Here is a 20549-nt window from a genome sequence, read left to right as displayed (position 1 = left end):
CAACCCGGTGCAGGTGGTTGGGTCAAAGGGATCTCCTGGAAATGTTTGGCCTTGCCAAGGCAGTGTGGCGCAGTGGTTAGAGTGCTGGGCTAAATCTGGGTTCAAATGGCTTTTTGGCCACTAAGGCTCCCAGGGCGACCTCTCAGGAAGGTGCACTGCGGGTCTAACTCAGAATTGTCCACACTGGCTGGCGGTGGATCCCAGTACGTTTCCGAGCACAATTCAAAGTGTTGGTGCCGACCTTTAAAGCCCTAAATGGCCTCGGCCCAGTATACCTGAGGCGCGTCTCTACCCCCATCATTCTGCCCTGACACTGTGGTCCAGCTCCAAGAGCCTTCTGGCGGTTTCCTCCCTGCGAGAAGCCAAGTTACAGGGAACCAGGCAGTGGGCCTTCTCCGTAGTGACGCCCTCCCTATGGAATGCACTCCCACCAGATGTCAGAGAACAACAACTACCAGACTTTTAGAAGACATCTGAAGGCAGCCCTGTTTAGGGAAGCTTTTAATGTTTGATGTATAAACAGTATTTTAATATTTTTTGGAAGCCGCCCAGAGTGGCTGGGGAAGCCCAATTATTATTATTATTATTATTATTATCATCATCATCTCAAACCTAACTGGACACACCGGGGATTGAACCCAAGACAGGTTAAGCAGATGCTCCACCAACTGAGCCCTTTTCTTAGCCTAATCTACCTCACAAGGTTGTTGTGGCGTGGGCACTGCTCCAAGTTCCTCAGAGTAAGGGGACATAAATGAAATTATTAATTAAAATGTATTTGGTGAAAAATAAATGCAACACCACATTGAAAATCTTGTGAATTCAAGACTCCATTGAAAGGGCGGAGAGATTCTCTTGCTTAATTTTGCAGGGCAGTTGTTGCCTCTCGCTGGCCTTGGGCAAACTCTCGCCTCCACACCTCACCAATCATTCTAGGCTAATAAACAAGATCAGTGTTCACGTTCCTTCGCTTCTTAACTGTTTATAGGGACATGTCTTCTAGACCCCGTGACTAAAGCATGGACCTGGGGCAAGGGCGTCAAGAACGGGAACTGCAGGAGGCAGATATAGAAATATAATTGAGGTTTTTCAAAATTTTACAGGGTGGTACTCCACTAAACTTTACTCAGAGCAGCCCTGTCATAACGAACGGACCAAATTTAAGTCATATTTCAGTGGTTATACTCTGAATTAAACTTAGCTGAAGACCACCGTTTTTAATTTTGCAGCTTTGAAATTCATTCTGGCATTTAATGACCTTGGACCCACACGTCATTCTCCCAGGCTGCCAGGTGGGCAACTTTTATTAGACCGCATCTAGATCTCGCAGAGCCTTTTCTTGTAAAACTCTTACATTCATTCCCAGTTTGCCTTTGAAAACGGATTGCTGTCTCCCCCTAGTTTATGGCTGTTTTGCTGTGTTGCTTCTTGTGTGGGGGGTGTGTCTGCCTTTAACAGCTGCTTTATTGTTTTTTGTTGCTTATATTTTAAATCCGCAAGTTATATTTCCTGAACAGCAGCGTATCAATAATCAGAAATGGAATCAAAGCACGCCAGAGTTGTCGGGGGAGATTTGTGGGGCAGGGAGGGGAGAGGGAAACCAATCAGGATGTGGAAGGAAGCAACACAACATGGGTGTTTGTTTTTTCACCCATTTTTATTATGATCAAACCTAGAAAATAACTTGGCAAATATTTCCTGAGAGAGATATTCTTGACCCCGCTTGTTTCCTGGTGAGGAAGTGAGATGAGGGTCTTCACAGGGAGCAGGTGGGGGGCGGATGCTGTAAACTGCAGAATTGTCTGGCTTCTGTCCAATATCTAGCGGGGGGTTTTTCAGAGGAAGACAACAAACCTGAGGAATGAATCCATAGATTAAGCTGAAGGACTTCTATTATTAAGATTACTGACCCCTTCCAGGTGTTGGCTCTATTCCGCTGACCTAGCAGTGGCTCAATAACCCCCCTGCCCAGTTATTTGTGTTGCTAGTTCACACTGCGCATCGTAAGTGTCCATACTGACCCGTCCCCGTTGTCCATTTTTTTTATCGTTTCCTGTTCACCCTCAGCTTCTGCCCCAGATTAATTTGCTTCTTTTCACATTTGGCTGCCTCTCTGCGTTTTGTTTTCTTTTGCCCCTGTTGGCAATTTCCCATAACCCTCTCTGCTGCAGCGATATTGGCCATTCTCCCAATCCCCCCCCTCTTTCTCCAGCCGTTGCTCCAGAATCTTTTGTTACAGGATGACAAAGGTCATTTCCCATCAAGTCTGTCTCCCTTCAGCTCCTTTCCCATTCAGGGGTTTTGGGGGTTTTTTTGCACTCTTAAAGAACTGTTGTCAAGTCTACGAAGAGCCAGTGGGGAGATGTGTCTTTGGTCTTACGACCTCACGCCACCATCTTTATCGAGGGGCGTCTGAGAAACCCCCGATGTTTTCAGGAAGGAACCTATGTCAGAATTAGCAAAACCTAACTGGAGTGGGGAAATGGGTGTCATGATGCGCAGTGTTGGGTCAGAGGCCGAAGGCCCGGAACGTTCTTTGGTTAGGAAACCGTCCAAGATGGCTGGTTGTGGGTGCAAGGGCGAGGGAATAAAAGCAAAGAGGCAAAGGTCTGGCACTGACAAGGACCATTTCTTGTCATGAAGTCGAGCAAGGCCGTCTCCTCTGTGGGTCGAAACTGAGCACCCAAGGGTCGAAGGTCACTAAACATTGCTTCTGCCTGCAGGCGCTGAACGCTATGGGGGTTAAGAGGCCCTGACAAGATGGCAGCTGGAACTCAAGGGAAACGTTTGTTTTTAGGTTATCCAGAGGGCAGATCCGGGCCTGCTCGGTTGCAGAAAACCACCAAACAGCACTGCAGTTATTGCAACAGGAAGGGGTCGTAGTGTCTCACAGCTTCAGGGCAGGAGTTTGCTGGTGGCGAATCGGCACTGACGCGGGATTCAAGATGGCGCCAGGGTGCCAAGCAAGGAAGTGAAGGCCAAGGCCTGCCGGGAGAGCTCTGCCACGCACTCGCGCATCTCCCGGGCGGCGGGCGGCGAGGGGTAGTGCAGGGCGGCCCCCTTAACCGAGAGCACGGCGTCCTTCAGGGCCTGGCAGAGGGTGCTGCTCGCCGCCCCCACCCTCGCCCGCACGGTGGCAGAGGACGCCAGGCGGGACACGGTGTCCCCCACAAAGACCAGTTTGTGCGCCGTGACGATGACGAACTTCCCGTGGGGCACGAAGACCCATGGGGGCTGGTGGGCCCCGGCGCTGGCCAGGAGCGCCTCGATGGCTGAGAGCAGGGTGGTATAATGCGTCTGGCACTGCCCCGTGTAGAACTGCAAAAGCTGGCTGTCCTCGGGTGAAGGCGGAGCCTATAAACCGAAGAGAAAAAGGTTAGACGGCTGCCATTTTGTTCACTCTGGCTGTGTGTTTGTGTGCATTATTTTCAGAGAGGAGAGATGGCTGCCTACTTCCTTTGCCTGGAAAATATTTTCCGTTGGGCGCCAGAGAAACATGTCTGTGTGCAATTCTGAAAATTCAAGCGGATCAGACATGGGGAGACTTATTTAAGTGGCATGCTTTTTACAACAGAACGAAAATCTCCCTCATTGGCACAAGAGAAGACTTGAGGGGGGCAATTTGATGGTTCTGAGGGCAAGGACCTCAAAATTCTCTGGTGCTCTTCTCTGTTCCTCATTGCTGCTCCAATTTCCCATAATGCCCCCAGAACTACCCTAGCTGCCATGATCAGAGCATCTCTTGCATTCCACATGTCAGAGGAACCCAGTGAGGATGAGATCTGGGCTTCTTCCTTGTGGGGGGCGGACAGGAGCCTCAGGCCCTCCATGCCCTCACATCAGGCCCTCGGGTCTCTCTCTAGGCCATGCCCCTCCTTAGCCCTGCTCCACACTCTCAACTGCTTCCGTCTGGCTGGAATATGGCCTTCTAAGCTGAAATGAAGAGTCTGTGGCTGCCTCCACTTGCTGCCTCTGGCCCTGGAACATGGCCCCCAAACTGTCAAAAAGGCTCTACTTCTTGCTTGTGCCTTATTTTGGGCCTTCCTGGCTGGAGGATGCCAAAGTTTTCACTGGGAGGAAGAGCCTAGCAAAATCCTGGTCTACGTAAGGCTTCAGTGGGAGCTAACTGCCTCATCTGTAGCCGCCTTGTTGTATGTGTGTCTCCTTGGCTCTTGGGACATAACCAAATGCAGTTATGTAGCATCCCTCCCGGGCATTATGGGAAATTCAAGATGGCAGCCGCCTTCCCCCTCTGCCTGCTTATATTTTAAGGGTGCATGTGTGTCATGCACACTGCTGGACCAAGAGTGTGGTTTGTGGGTAGACCATCTTAGAACCCCACCTCTAGGTAAAGGACACCTGGATGGTTAAGTCCAGTCAAAGGCGACTATGGGATTGCGGCGCTCATCTCACTTTCAGGCCAAGGGAGCCAGTGTTTGTCCACAGACAGCTTTCCAGGTCCTGTGGCCAGCAGGACTAAACCGCTTCTGTCACAACAGGACACCAGAGCAGTGCACGGAAATGCCATTTACCTTCCCACCTCAGCGGTATCTATTTATCTACTTGCACTGGTGTGCTTTCGAACAGCTAGGTTGGCAGGAGCAGGGACCGAGCAACTCCCGTTGCTCACCCAGTCGCGGGGATTCGAACTGCCGATCTTTTGATCTGCAAGCCCAAGAGGCTCAGTGGTTTAGACTGCAGCTCCACCCACGTCCCACCCCACCTCGACAACAGAACCAACTGCATGGCCTTGACAGATTCTCTTCACGGTCTTGCCTCTCCTTTGGGAGGGGGGGAACCCCAAAAAGCCAAGAGGCCTGCCTCACAGGGAGGACAAATTTCATAAGGAAATGCTGGCATCCGTCCCCAGCCTAAGCTGAAGATATTTTAAAAAACGAGACGTACCATTTCTTCCGCCTGGGCTGTGTCTGCAGAAAGGGCGAGTCCTAGGCTTCCTTCAGAAGTTGTAGCTTTGGGCTGGGTTTTATCCGCTCCCTGGGAAGGAAAAGAGAGGCAGGATTGAGGATATGTGTGCAAGGGAAGTGGAACAGAAAGCTTGGAAGGCGATGAGGTATTTGGTCTCCCGAGAAGATCAAATTTCGTATTAAAAGATCCAGAAAATGCCATCAGTAACACAACACAGAGACCAGCCACTTATCCATTACATTCAGATAGCCTTCACAGGTCCTTGCACCCTGTTCCTGCTGCTTCATGCCTTATTATGGTTTGACGCTGTCCCCCCACCCCTTTCCCAGTCTCCTTGAGAAATGTAATGGTCTCATGTTTGGCGGGAATGTACCACGGTCCATGCCTTCGGGGGGGGGGGGAGTCTTTTATCTGACCTCCAAAATTGCTACACAATCTAGCTATCCACACAGAATGAGACCCTCTGCTCAGAGATCTGCCTCCTCAGACATATGTTGTTTATTTTAAGAGCTTTACCAATTTTATCTGTGTTTTATTGATACTTATCTTGTATATATTTGTTTCAGTGACAGTTTCATAACTTCAGTTGTGTTTCACAGATAGTTTTATTTATTAGAGCTTTGTGATTAAGCAGTGTACAAATATTTCTTTCCAAATGCTTTTCTTAAAAAACACACCATGTAAATGATGCACAGTTGAGCTTTTTTGCCACGGATTTTGGGTGAAGACCACAGAAACGTGGTGCTGGTGCTAATAATTTCAATGGTTCTTGGGAGATGGAAGCAGAACTGAGGCATAGCTTCACTGCAAATGTGGCTCAGGTGTTTTAAGATCTGGTTCAGCCGTCAAGACACCCAAGGGATTGCATTTCATGAGGATGCTATGTTTAGAGAACGCTGATCCCATTTCCCAGGATCCCTTGGGATTTTCAGAGTGAGGATACAGTGATGGAAAAACCTGTTGGATTTCTGCCTGCCCTTCAGCGGTTAAGCAGATTTAGCTTTCCCCATCACTATTCTGGAAAATCACCGCCACTTATTGAACTTCACTGAAATAACAATAACAACAGCAGTACAATTAAACCAATGAAAACAATTAATTTCAGTGCAGGAAAAGAAATGATTTTTGTGTGGGAGAGCCTGGTCGGATCAAATGCAGAGCGACGATGAAGGGGTTTCTGACCCTGCCTTGGCCCTGGGGCCAAAGGCTGACCCACACACATTGCGGCAAGCCGTTCGCCACTGAACTCACCTTAAGGTGAACGTAGTCGTATTCCTCCGCCAGACGGATCCCCTCGTATTCGTTGTGCCCGTCATCTGCGACTTGCTCCAGCTGCTCTCCTGCCCCTAGACCCCCCAGCCGGGGTGGGGGCGGGGGCAGAGGGCGGTCCTGGATGCTCCCTTTCCGCACAATACTTGGGGACGGCGGCGGGAGCTCGACGGAAAGCCGTTCCTCGCTTGGTAGGGCGGGTAGGGGGCGCCGCGACAGGCTCTCGGCCGAGGGCAAGCGGGGTCTCGAAGGCGGTCCCGGATCCCGCAAGCTCAGTCCCTGGAGCGCCCCCTCGAGGGGCGGGGAGCCGGGCGCCAGCAGAGGGACGTCATAGATGCCCCCGTCCTCTTCCTCCTCTCCGCCTCCCGCCAACACTTCCTCAGGCGACTCGTACAAGTTCAGCAAGGCCGAGGCGCGACGCAGGTTTGACGGGGTGGCATAGACGAGGGGGCTCTCCGGGCCCCCGTCGTCCGCCTCCCCGTCCTCCTCTGGACCGGCGGGCTTCTTGAAGGCGAGGGGCACGTCGTAGGGGTCGTCGGAGGGCAGAGGGGCTGAGGGCTGAGGGGCAACGCGGGCCACTTTCTTCGGGCAAGGGGAAGGCGAGTCGTAGGTGTCGGACAGAGAGTCTCGGATGAGGGAGGAGGGGACGTCGTAAACCTGAGGAGCACAGAAGAATAGGGATGATGATGACGAAGGAGAGAGAGAACGAGGTTTAAGGTGCTGGGTGGAAACGCCAAACTTTGGGCTCAAATCAGTCACTTTTTATAACGTTGCCTGGAGCGCACTGTTTCATGTAGGGAATGAGGAGTCGCACCTCTGAGTGTTTCTTCGCATCAAAATCTCCTCACCTGTTGAAAACTAGCCTGCTTGTGAGAAGGTTCGAGGCTTCACCTACTTGTGGACACACACACACACACACACACACACACACACACACACAAACAAACTTGTTGTCCCTTTTTGCTCCGCTTACCCACCAACCCTGTTTCCCAAACACCTGGCCTGCCCTTTCTCCCTTTAGACCTCACCCCTCCTCTCGCCTATCCCCACACAGCTTGACCCGCTCCCCACAACCCTTTTTAAAGAGGGGGTGGCGCTTCAGAGAGGGGTTTGCCAAACAGCTTGCCTGGGCCACCTGCTCCACTCCCCCGCTGCTTGCTTGCTTGCCTGCCTTCCTGCTGTCACCCTGGATTCCAACTCTAGCATGACAACAGCCTTACGTTTCTATGTATATAGGAGGAGGTGTCTCATCTGGAGTTATGGGGAAGTGTTTGGATATATACAACCCCCTAACATCAGACTGAAATGGTAGCCTCCCAGGAATTCTGTACTATGTTAATCAACTCTAGGAAACGAGAGAAAGGAGAACAACAGATTTGGGAGGGAGGGGATTTCTGGATCGTTGACAACAGGGGTGGCAAACTCTTGACAGCGGGGGGAGGGTATATCTCATCATGGGCAAATCTCCAAGGGCCACGGGTCAGGTGGGTAGGGCCGGAGGGGGGAAACCCTGCAAAGAACTGGCGCACGCAGAATTGAACCCCACCTCTTAGTGAGTCTCACCCGCCCACTGGAGCGATGCCAACTGATTGACAAGTGGGCATGGCTTTGAAGATATGGCCTTTGTGGGCCAAACCGGTAGCCCTGTTGGGCCATGGGATGCAGGTTGCCCACCCCTAATAGGGACACTTCTGACCTAGATGGAGCAACTTAGTATACGATGGCTTCCGACGTTCCCCCCATTTTAAGTAGCTGTTCCCAGCTTCCCAATCCCAAACAAATTTGTCTTGAAGAGACGCCCGCCAAAAACCCCAAAGAGCCCCATGGCAGATTTCTGTGACCTGTTCCCCCAAGATGCTGCCCCATAAGCTTTGGCACAGACCCACACACTCGGCACCCCCAAACTCAAGAGTGTATCTCTTACATTCAGCCCTTCAGGTCCACTGGCCCCCTCTCCAAGCAACCCCACCTGCCACTCCCCACCAAGCTTTCGTCCATCTAGGGCAACTTCTGCCTCAGCTGAGGGGCTGAAAAGGACACTGGTTTGGTCCAGAGACAGCAGTCTCCGCATTTGGGCTGAGATACAGTTACCCTCGGAGACCGGCACGGCCACAGCTGTCTTTAGCAACAGACGGGTCCAGCTGTCCACAAAGGCAGGCAGCTCTCCAATGGAGGGGGGTTGCTCGACAGCAGGCAGCCGAATCCCAGTTGTCTTAAATGGCACAGTTATCAAATGCATCTTCACACCCACAGCTTGGGCTGCAAGGCAGGGCCTTCAACCTTGGGAAAAGGTTAAAACAGGACTCTTGGTGGGGGAAGCCCTGGGAGCTGAGGGATTAATGGGCTAGATTTCGAATGAATGTACTGCTAGTGCGAAAAGCGGAAGGCTGTTATTAGCTTTACTACTGCAACACCGCATACAAAAGCGTTGTTGAATTGGAAGGGACCCCCAATGGTCATCTAGCCCAACCTGCGGCAACACAGGAATCGTTGGTGCTTTGCAATGGCTCCCTGCCCCAACCAGCCTTCAGTCAGAAACAGGGTTCCTCAAACTTTGGCCTGCAGGCACCCAGCAAACCGAAACCCTCTTTCTAACTGAAAAATTCTGCTTCCGCCATCTGCAGTCCCTGTGCCAATCCTACAGGCAGTGTGGCACTGTGGTCGGAGTGTCAGATGACAGCCAAGAAGACCTTGCTTCTAATAATAATAATAATAATTTATTATTTATACTCCGCCCATCTGACTGGGTCTCCCCAGCCACTCTGGGCAGCTTCCAACAGAATATTAAAAACAATACAGCATCAGACATTAAAAACTTCCCTAAACAGGGCCGCCTTCAGTTGTCTTTTAAAAGTAAAATAGTTGTTTATTGCTTTGACATCTGCTGGGAGGGCGTTCCACAGGGCAGGCGCCACCACCGAGAAGGCCCTCTGCCTGGTTCCTTGGCAACTTGGCTTTTCACAGTGAGGGAACCGCCAGAAGGCCCTCAGCGCTGGACCTCAGTGTCCAGGCAGAACGATGGGGGTGGAGACGCTCCTTCAGATTATACAGAACCGAGGCCAAATCATCCATGAAGCTCCCAGTCACACGCCTTCTGCCCGGCCTACCTCTCAGGGTTGTTGAGAGAACGGAAGAGAGAGGGATGAACCGTGTGCATAGCTCCCATCTCCTTGACGGGATTGTGATTTTTAAAAAAGCGTTAATTAACTAAACACAGTACGCCATCACAGTCAACGATAATGCAGCCAGCTGCTCAGATTTCATCGTGCAATTCCCCCATTGAGTGTAAGCACTAACCTCAGCAGGGTCCCCATCTCGTCTGGTGCTGCGAGGCACCCTATAGATCCCCTCGGGGGGCAGAGGGCAGGGTCTGGCGGGTGGTGGCACCTCATAAACCTGGGGGAGGAGGAGGAAGAGAGAGAAATCAAACCAGGATTGACAAAAGGAAGTTGTGGCTTCATCCTGAGGTTCATGGTTGGGATTGTTTTGCAGTAACGAAAGCCAGCCAGTACAAGCAGTGAGATTTGGCCGTAGTCCCAGAGGAATACCTTAAGAGCAACCTTCGCCAACCTGGTGGTGCCCTCCAGGTGTTTTGGAAAACAACACACTGACAGGAATGACTTTAAAAGGCTTATAAGGCCGAAAATTCTACCTTTTTACAGATAAATTAAATAGGACATGGGAATAATGTAAGGTAAAAATGGGGAAATTACAAATGTGATGATACAGCAAAGAAATAAAGAAACCATGAGGTGGGACGGGGAGAAGTCGATGAGCTCAAATGAGTTTGAACTTATGTGAAAAAAACAAATATTTTATTTATATGTTATAAAACGGAAACTCCATAAATATCTTTTTTTTTAAAAAAAGGGAAAACAACTCCCACTGGCCTCAGCCATGTTGAGGGCCAAAACATCTGGTGGAGGAAGGCTGCTTTAAATAAATTTACTCCAGAGAGGCCCGGAGAGCAGCAACACGAGAACAGGGCCTTTTCTTCGGTGGCTCCCCATTTGTGGGACACGCTCCCCAGGGAGGCCTGCCTGGCACCTTCATTATACACCTTTAGGCACCAGGCAAAAACGTTCCTCTTCAACCAGGCCTTTGACTGATTTAATATTCCACGGCCTTTTAAATGTGTTGTGGACGGGGGAATTACTGGTTCATTTTCGTTCTTATTTTTCACTGCGCATTTTGTGTTTGTTATATTTGTGTTGTGCACCACCCCGAGATTTACGGATAAAGCATACAATTTTAATTAATAACGACAAGAATGTCAAGGGGGTGTGGCAGTGCAATGGGGGCGTGGCTAAAAGAGAAGGGGTGGAGCTAAGAAACCAGCAGCTGCACACGGTTACACCTAGTGGAATATTGGCCTCGAATCTCTAGGTTCGCTGTAGTTTGGGGTTCTAGGGAATAGAGCTCAATTTGCTTTGCATGCAGAGGGTTCAAAGTTCAATTTCTGACAGCAGTTCCAAGCAGTGGCATAGCGTGGGGGGTGCAGGGGGGGCCGGCCGCACCGAGCGCAACATCTGGGGGTTAGGGAAATCCACTGGTTAGGGGGCGCAAATCCATGGGTTAGGGGGCGCAAATTACTTGCCTTGCCCCGGGTGCTGATAACCCACGCTACGCCACTGGTTTCAAGCAGGACCCAGGAGAAATTCTGCCTCTGAAATTCTGGAGAGTCAATAAACAAACGATCCCCCCCAGCACCTTTCCTCACCTCCTGCTCCTCCTTCCTGCGCCCCCTCCTCCTCCGCTCATCTTGGGGCGCTTCGTAAGCCGTCCCGGCCGCCGCCACCTCCTTCCTGGGCACCTGGTAGACGTCCGCCGGGACGTGGTTCCGGCGAGGGGTGGGCCCTGGAGACCCTGGCTCAGGGAGGACTCTGACCCGGTTGGCTGGCACAATCCCCTGCTGGCCGTGCAAGGAGCAGAGGTGCCAGCCCTCCAGGCCCGGGGCTTCGGGCTGCAGCAGGACCATCAAGTCGCCCTTGCGGAAGGAGAGCTCGTCCGGGCACTCGGCGGCGTTGTCGTACAGGGCGCGGCAGAGCTGGGCCTGGCCGGAAGCAGAGGGCAGGTCAGGCATCCCTCAAAATGCTGACAAAGTCACTACATCTCTATATGAAATCACAGAGCTGGAAGGGACCACAGGGGTCATCTAGCCCCACCCCCTGCAGTGTAGGAATCTTTCGCCCAATGTGGGGCTCGAACCCACGACCCTGAGGTTAAGAATCTCCTGCTCTGCCAACTGAGGTGTATCTTCTTCACAAAACTCCACATATGCCAACTTGACTGCTGGTCCTGAATGGGGTACGTGTGCCCCTGAAGGACCAGGTGCGCAGCCTGGGAGTCATTTTGGACTCACAGCTGTTCATGGAGGTGCAGGTCAATTCTGTGTCCAGGGCAGCTGTCTACCAGCTCCATCTGGTACGCAGGATGAGACCTTATCTGCCTGCGGACTGTCTCGCCAGAGTGGCGCATGCTCTGGTTATCTCCCACTTAGACTACTGCAATGCGCTCTACGTGGGGCTACCTTTGAAGGTGACCCGGAAACTACGACTAATCTAGAATGCGGCAGCTAGACTGGTGACGGCTGCCGAGACCACATAACACCAGTCTTGAAAGACCTACATTGGCTCCCAGTACCTTTCCGAGCACAATTCAAAGTGTTGGTGCTGACCTTGAAAGCCCTAAAAGGCCTCGGCCCAGTATACCTGAAGGCGCGTCTCCAACCCCATCGTTCTGCCCAGACACTGAGGTCCAGCTCCGAGGGCCTTCTGGCGGTTCCCTCATTGCGAGAAGCAAAGCTACAGGGAACCAGGCAGAGGGCCTTCTCGGTAGTGGTGCCCGCCCTGTGGAACACCCTCCCATGTCAAAGAGATAAACAACTACCTGACATTCAGAAGATATCTGAAGGCAGCCCTGTTCAGGGAAGTTTTTAATGTGTGACATTTTAATGTGTTTTTAATCTTTGTTGGAAGCCGCTCAGAGTGGCTGGGGAAACCCAGCCAGATGGGCGGGATACAAATAATAATTTATTATTATTATTATTATTATTATTATTATTATTATTATTATTATTATTCAATCCACCCAACTTGCTCTGGATGCCCTCTAATACTTGCTCTGCATTGAATACTTGTTCCGTTTGTGTGGCAGTGCCTAGACTTTGGAACTCCTTGCCTCTTGAAATCAGGAAGGAGCCTTCGCTGCACTCTTTTGGGCGCCTGCTGAAAACATTTCCGTTTAAGCAACCCTACCCAGATATGTAAAGGGACGTGGGTGGCGCTGTGGGTAAAATCTCAGTGCCTAGGGCTTGCCGATCGCATAGTCGGCGGTTCGAATCCCCACGGCGGGGTGAGCTCCCGTCGTTCGGTCCTAGCTCCTGCCCACCTAGCAGTTCGAAAGCACCCCAAAGTGCAAGTAGATAAATAGGTACCGCTTTATAGCGGGAAGGTAAACGGCATTTCCGTGTGCTGCGCTGGTGCTGGCTCGCTTCGTCACGCTGGCCACGTGACCCGGAAGTGTCTCCGGACAGCGCTGGCCCCCGGCCTCTTAAGCGAGATGGGCGTGCGACCCCAGAATTGGTCACGACTGGCCCGTACGGGCAGGGGTACCTTTACCTTTACTTTTACCCAGATATGTGGAATGCCAGTGTGTGTTTTGATATACTTCTGGCTTGCTGTTGTTTTTAATTATTTTAATTATTTTTCGAATCGCTGTTCTTCGCTCTTTCACAAACCGCTTTGAAGTCCACCCCCTCCCAATCAAGCAGTGTATAAATTTAAAGAAACAAAAAGATGAAATTATATCCCAGTACAGACTGCAGTCTTCTCCCACGGATGTGCAAATCGCGCACACACAGAGAACCTGAGAGGTTCTTGAGGGTCTGCCTAGCCAGTGTGTTTCTCAAACTTGGCTCCCAAGCTGCTGTTGGACTACAACTCCCATCATCCCTGTCCACTGGTCCTGCTAGCTAGGGATGATGGGAGTTGTAGTCCCAACAGCAGCCAGGATCCCAGCTTTCAGGAACACCCTGCATTTCACAACCACCATCAGAGGCTACCAGGAAGCACATGAGGAAGGCACAAAGACCACACACACCCCTTCCACGCTGTTTGTCCCTGTCTGTCCTGACGCAGGGAGGTTGCATTTAGCTCCAAGGCCTTTGATAAGGCAGCTTCACTGTCAACAGAAAGGTGGAAAGGGGTCGCTGCCTCAAACAAAAGACCTCGCTTGCTTAAGCGCCATAAAGTTTGATCGGCGCCAGAGAGATGCCTTCGGGAGGGTGGGTCAGTTCTTGATTTAGCCCCAGGCACTTGAGCAAACCCAGGAGAGGCAAACGCCCAGGCTTGCCTGCTTGGTGGTAGTTTTAAGGACGTAACACGCAGCCGTAAGGACAGGCCACCCCACAACCAGATAGGCACACACTGTCCTTTTTGGGGGGACGCTCAGTCACAGCCAGACTCAGCAGGAAACAAACCCTTTGCGTACAACCCTGTGTCCAAGACAGTTGCTCGAAACTTCACCTACGGATCAACAGCAACACAAAGAGTCTGTATGCCCTCCTCCTGACTCCGCACAACCCTAAAAATGACTCGGGATTCGCCCGCCTGGAGACAGATCGTTCCCCCGAAAGAGGACGCAAGCTGCGCTGCCTTTGCAATCTGCAATGGTGCGATGCCTGCATCCTTCTGGACCACAACCTCCATCCTCCCTGGCTCTTTGTCGTGCTGGCCGAGCCCCATGTTGAGCGAGAGATTCCTGCATTGCAGGGGGGTTGGACTGGATGACCCTTGGGGTCCCTTCCAGCTCTACAGTCCTGTGATTCTATACTTTGTGGTTCTATACTCCTTGGCTGGGAGCTGGAGAACCCACCCGTTCGCCACATGGGATATATACTGCATCACACGAGTTGTCCCTCGATGCAGGGTGTTTCCTAGACAAAGCTGCTCCAAATGCAGATGTTCACACTGTTGCGTTAACCCTGGATAGCGACGGGCCCAGACGCCGGTAACCCAGTTAGTTAGATGCAAGCCAGGAAGCGATAAATGAGCTCAGGGCGAGACCCCTATCTGGTGCGGAGCGAAGCATTCTCTCCAACACTCTCGCTTTCGCCACTCAAATCCCCCTAAATCCCAGGCTGCCATCTGTTTCTCCCAAGTCATAGCTTATAATTCACGGCCACCCGCACAGGCAGGCAAAAGTCCAAATGTGGCAGGGACTCCTGGAGGGGGCGACCGGCTAAGCGGAAGTGCATGCAGACACAAAGAGACACAAACAGACACACAAAACAGGTACAACCCTCCCTGCCTTTTGGAAGTGGGGCTCTGCCACTTTAAAGAGCAGAGAGTTGCAGAGCAGGATTCAAACCCCCCCCCCAAATATTCTGAAGTGGTATAGTCCAAGGAAGGCTGTACCATGATTTATTTATTTTTTGGATGCATGCATCTGCTTTCCCTTGAGACTCTTCCTGGGGTGGAAGAGCTCAACAGATGCCTTCCTAAGAGGGGGATTTTATCCAGTCGTACCTTGGATCTCGAACGCCTTGGTTCCTGAACGATTGAAACCCGGAAGTGAGTGTTCCGGTTTTCAAATGATTTCCGGAAGCCAAACACCCAGCGTGGCTTCCGATTGGCCACAGGAGCTTCCTGCAGCCAATCAGAAGCCGCGCTTTGGTTTCCGAATGTTTTGGAAGTCGAAAGGACTTCTGGAACGGGTTCCGTTCGACTTCCAAGGTACGACTGCACTGCTCAGAGATATATATACCCATTTTCCAGATGGCAGTTGCATTTTGCGACGCAAATCGGCAGCCCTTTCCCGGTATCCAGGCTCCGCAGTAAAATTGCCTCATCTATCAGTCAGAGCACATTAGTAAGAGATGCTATGGAACATGCATATTCACACTCCGCATGACTTGCAAATGTGAACATTCAAATCCCAAAGGATAGATGTGACACTGAATCCGTGAAATCTTCGAGACTTTGGGTTTGTTTTTTGCTGAAATGACTGACTCATCTGGAAATCCCTCACTCCCACAACTCTGAAAAGCAATGGGTTGGATCCAATACTCAAAAGAAGACCCACTGAAGTTAATGGCTATGACTAACTTAGGTCCATTCATTTCAGTGGGTCAGCTCTGTGTAGGGTTAGCATTGACTACAATCCAGTGATCTTTACATTATACACAAAAAGAGGGGGCATTTTATTGTGTTGCTGATCCCTTGATTAAAATTTAGGAAGAGTTTCTGGGGGGTGGGGGTGGCAGATAAAACAGCCCTTAGGGCGCCAGATCCCTGTCGCTGCTGCTAACTTGCTTTCCAGTCAAACCAGTTCCGAAAGTGGCCTACGACAATAAAAATAATCAGATTAAAATATAATGCAGATCTTGGCCACTAATAGGATATTCTCTTTGTTATTCCAGTATTGGAGGAGAAATTCAGAGTATTTGACAATCAAGGGGTGGGGGGAGGGAGGGAAAGAGCCAATTTGGGTGCTGACAGATAATTCTTTGCCAGGGATGATCTCATTAGGGAGTTGGGTGCATGACTGCTCTGAAATGAGGGCAGCGTTCAAGAAGTGAACATGTGTTTCTCTATAGGGGGAGGGTTTCTCTATAGGAGGGATCCTGCTGAGGGATCCCTGTCCTTCTCTCTCTCTCTCTTTGGTAAAGCTGCAGAAAGTAAGATAAAATAAACTGAGACCTGCCTTGATTTGAGAAAGTTGAAAGACCCGGGGGCTCAAAGCTACAAAAGCAGCCAGATCCTCTGCCCCCGAATGCATTAAATCACGTTATTAAGCAAAGACCTACTGAATATAGTTGGGGATACTTGGCTATTCTGAGCTTCAGCATTCAAACAGGTGCTGAGGCCAAGGCACAGTGAAAGCAACAGCCCTCCTTCAACCAAACGAGCTGAGCAACGCCATCCAATTTCACCTGAAGCAAAAATCTCAGGTGAATTTGGGACCCCCACACACAGATTAAACATCTGCAGGGAATTGTGAGGGAAATTAAAAATGGTTTTCCATTGGCAAAAGTTCCCAGGAGAGGTTTTTTTTACAGGTCTGTACTTTCCCCCGTAGTCTTCACTGTTTGTACACCTGGAACGTGCTGTGGCCCAGTGACCCCGAAACAAATCTTTTGTCCAAGGTTAAAAGAGCTCTCGATTCCTGATTCAACTCTAGACTTTGCTCTCAGGGCTAGCTAAATATCTGGCTCTCTTTCCTAGCTGAGCATACTTACAGACATGTTGCTTCGCAAAAGGCAGGCTGTGGAACACCGAGAAGTGGAAAAGGAACAACCGCAGACCCAGGAGATTGTGAACAAAGATTACACCTCTGTTCCGCCGGCTTCTGAAAACAATATCCCTGCCTCTAGGTGCATTATTTGTCCGTGCACTCGGTTGTTCCGAAACGACGAAGAAATTCCTGAGAAATTCAACACTGGTTTCTTATATCCTTGAAAAATATATATCCAATGCTTTGGGGATGGAAGAAGCGAGAACCGATTCAAAACAAGAGTTTCTCAAAAAAATAAACAAAAAAAAGTTGGCAAATTTGTTGCAAAACACTATCCCAACGCAAAGTGGGAGGGAAAGGTAATTCCCAACCGAACTCAAACACTCCCTGTCCTTTGATTGCTAAGAGTCTGGTTCTTCAGAAATCCAGCCACTTTCAATTTGCAATTCTCTTTGCCCCACACCCCAGAAGTTTTTGTAAGCCTTCCCAAATCTCTTGGTCAGCAAAAGCTTCCCAGAAAAACCATCTGAGTAGGCCTGGCTGCTTCCAGGCCGTGCAGGCTGCATGGATTGATGAGCCAGAGTAACAAGTTGGAACATGGGCTTGTGTTGCAACCGCAGAGTGGAATTGCAACCCAAAACAGAGGCATTTGCAATACTGTACTTCTCTCCAAAGGCCCTTGTTTAAAAAAAACCTGGCACGCTCAGAAGAACGACCAGGGATTTTTGCATCGTCATGAAATCCAGAAAGCCTGAGCTATTTCTTTCAAGCCAAAAGGCTTGCCAGCAGAGAGTCTATAGATCCGCAGATGCTAACACACTTTCCTACTTATCCAAAATACCATATCCGAAATAGATTAAAAAAGCACACACACACACACATCCAGCAGGTCAGTTTTTTCCTGAGAATGCAGGCAGTATTTACCACGTCTTGAAATTTCCAGAGGTTTTGCAGACTTTCTCCAGGCCCCAGGACACTAAATTCTTCATTAAATCCTGAGGTTTGATCCAGTTTTTCTCCCAAATAATAATAATAATAATAAAAACGGCTGTGTACAAATCCAGCCTGCTTTGCAGAAAGCTCCAAATCTTCAGGAGACGCGAAGCTTGAAAATGCTAATACTGACAAAAATCAAACTTCAAAAATCACGATGCACATTAATGTAAGCTCATTGCCTAAGAAAGACCCATGTTTTCTCCCTGAAACTACAGGGGAGATGTAAGATTTGGTGATGGGGGAGATGACACCTCATAATTTTAACTTTTTCAAAGCATGGGAAACTTGAGGCTCTTCAGAAAACCCCCAAAACCATTTGTAAACTTCGAGGAATTCCACATGATGTTATTTCCACACCCTTTATAATCCAGAAAAGGCAGTGTTTTCCTAACAAACAAAAAAAAGTAATTTGGAGGGCTGCCAAAATCTAGAAAAATAACTTGTTAGCACAAATATTCAATCCAGAATCAGTGTTGACAAATGACAGAGTCCAACATCCAGAAAATGTATATGTGCTCCAACCCCAACCCAAGTGGACACAGGTGGACTTTAGAAGTTGAATTAATCTTCAGCATCCAGAAAAAGACTGCACAATCCAGATGGAAAAGCAGCTGATCCAAACCAACCGTACTCCTCTCTGTCATTTGCCATAAGCAAAGTCCAAACAGTCAGCTTGGATAAACCAGACTCCAGCTTTCCATATTAACCTAAAGTAGCAATTTTCTCTCTCAAGACTCCCAAGTTATGTTTTCCCTCTTTTGTGGGTTTAAAATGAGGGATTGGCGGCTTGCTTTCCAGATGCTCTGCATTTTGGAGGGAGACCAGTTCTCTCGAAAGGTTGCAGGTCCATCTTTTTTCCTTTCTTTTTTTTTTTGGGGAAAAAAAAATATTGGCTCTTTCCTACACAAATCTATTTTATGCTGAGGCAAGCAGCTTGGGTTTGCTGCAGGCTTAATTATGGGGGAACTTTCTTCCAAGGAAAAGCAGATACCCACACCCACAAATTTAGGGTTTTGGCCTCCCCCCCCCTTCGGCTGGGATCCTGGCTCCCACTCAAGCCAATACTGTAATAGAAGGGTCCGGCCTGCTCCTTCCTCGCAAGGTAGCAATTTATCCGGCCCAGGGAGCGTCTCAAGTCAGAAACCAAGTTGCTGGATGGAAACTGGGTGAGGGGAGAGAAAGGAGGCCAGTCGAGAAAAGGAAAATTACAGATGGCTGGGAGGCAGAAAGTAGGCGACGAAGAGGAAAAGAAGGGGACGAGGAGGAGAAAGCAGGGATCAGGTGGAAAGGAGGGAAACGGGGGATCCTGGTGCGCAATCCTGGTGCGCAAAGCGACCCGGGGAAAGGAGGTCGTGGGGGAAAGAAAGGAATGAATGAGAGTTGGAGAAGAAAAGCAGAAAGAGGGCAGGAGGTGGAAGCAGAACGGAGGCTCCTCGAGGACTTCAAAGCGCCTTCTCCATCATTGTCTCCTTCTTTCTTTCTTTTCCTTCTTTCCTTCTCTCCTCGCGCGTCTCTCCTTTCTCTTTCCCCGCCTCCCAGTTTGGGCGAAGGGATTACTTCTTCTCGCTCCCATCTGTTGGAGAGCGAGCGGCGCCCTCGCCTCCTCCTCCCTCTCCCATTTTGTCCTCTTCCCTTCTTTCTCCCCGCAAAAGTCTCGCTTCCCGCCCCCTCTCCGGCTCCGGTATGCCGGATGTGCCACTTCTTCTCCTTTCAGCTTTTGCCACTCTTTCTTTCTTTCTTTCTTTCTCTTTCTCTCTTTCCTCTCCTCCCTCCCGCGGCTGTCGGGAGAATCCCTTTCTTTCTCTCGCCCGTCCTTTCCTTTCTCTTCTTTCTTTTCTGCTCTCCTTCTTTTGCAATCGGCTCCTTCCTCCTTTTCTTTGCCACCAAAACGTGCAGAGCGAGAGAGAGAGACCTTTAGAAAAAGGCAGAGAAAGGAGGGGGGAAAGGGCGAAGGAGGAAGAAAAAAAGAAAAGGCAGGCAGCTGGATTTGGCTCCCAGCCCAGCCCAGCTCCCTCCCCTCCCCGGGCTCACACTCGCGTCTATTCCTTCTCCAGACCCCACCCTCTCTCCTGCCTCCAAGTCCCGGGTCCTAGAGGCTCCATGCTCCCCGGAAAGAAAGGAAGATGAAGATCTTGCAGAATCTTAAGGACTAGCGGCACGGTTGGAAGAAGACGGCAGCTCCAAACATTGGCCCTCTACCAGGGGGCACTGTTATACAGTGGTTCCGCTCCTGCCTCCTGGGCCGTGTTCAGAAAGTGGTGGGGGGGGGATGAGTGTTCAGACCCCTGGGCCCTCACTTGTGGGATACCTAAGGGTTCCATCCTCTCCCCCATGCTTTTTAACATCTATATGAAGCCGCTGGGAGAGATCATCAGGGGGTTTGGGCTAGGTGTTCATCAGTATGCAGATGACACCCAGGTCTACCTCTCCTAATTTTTTTAATTTTTTTTTAAAAATAATATTTATTAAAAGTTTATAGACTATAAAAGAAAGAAAAAGAATTCAACAAAACAGTACAATACAAAAACAAAAACACTACGTAACACTAACACTAAAACATTGAATTAACAAAACAAAACAAACACAATTTAAAACACATCCAATAATTTCAGTATCTTATCTTTCATTCACTTGTTTCCACGACCTCCTCACACCTCCCTTTTTGTATTCCACTTCAATTAACTGTTTCAGCAATTCCTTTCCATCTTCCTCAGTTTTCTGTCCTGTAATTTATCTTAACTTATTCTAACCTTATTTTTTCCCTTTAATACATTAAAAATCTATTTGTACTTAATTCCTTATAACCTTTCTGCTAAAGCCATATAACTTCATTCCAACATTTTTCTAACATTCATTAATTTTACAGTATTTCTGTAAATAATCTTTAAATTATTTACCTCTCCTTTAAATCTTTAAATCCTTTAAGTCTACTTCTCCTTTAAATCAGAACCAGTGAAGGCAGTGAAGGTCCTGTGTGAGTGCCTGGAGGCTGTTGGAGGATGGATGGTGGCTAATGGATTGAGGTTGAATCCTGACAAGACAGAAGTACTGTTTTGGGGGGACAGGGGGCGGGCAGGTGTGGAGGACTCCCTGGTCCTGAATGGGGTAACTGTGCCCCTGAA

General features: G+C 49.7%; 1 protein-coding gene across 1 annotated transcript; it reads right to left on the bottom strand.

Annotated features, from left to right (window-relative positions):
- Positions 1-1638: 1638 nt before the first annotated feature.
- On the bottom strand, positions 1639-19425 carry EFS (embryonal Fyn-associated substrate). The gene is made up of 6 exons (XM_083706809.1): positions 16436-19425; positions 10916-11248; positions 9493-9591; positions 6178-6852; positions 4906-4995; positions 1639-3354 (listed from the first exon to the last, which is right to left on the bottom strand). The coding sequence occupies exons 1-6, from the start codon at positions 16439-16441 to the stop codon at positions 2941-2943; spliced, it is 1617 nt and encodes a 538-aa protein (XP_083562935.1). The 5' UTR covers positions 16442-19425; the 3' UTR covers positions 1639-2940.
- Positions 19426-20549: the final 1124 nt, after the last annotated feature.

Source organism: Podarcis gaigeae (genome assembly GCF_964106915.1).
Source record: "Podarcis gaigeae genome assembly, chromosome: 13".
NCBI classification, from domain to species: Eukaryota; Metazoa; Chordata; class Lepidosauria; order Squamata; family Lacertidae; genus Podarcis; species Podarcis gaigeae.
Note: the sequence above shows the minus strand (reverse complement) of the source record. Positions and strands in the feature narration are given on the sequence as shown.

Bases quoted from the DNA above. Each gene is read 5' to 3' on its own strand.
- EFS (XM_083706809.1), bottom strand. The intron at 6,853-9,492 runs GTTAGTGCTTAC...TGTGCTCCTCAG, and splicing joins GAGATGGGGACCCTGCTGAG to GTTTACGACGTCCCCTCCTC. The intron at 4,996-6,177 runs GTGAGTTCAGTG...TTTCCTTCCCAG, and splicing joins ACGACTACGTTCACCTTAAG to GGAGCGGATAAAACCCAGCC.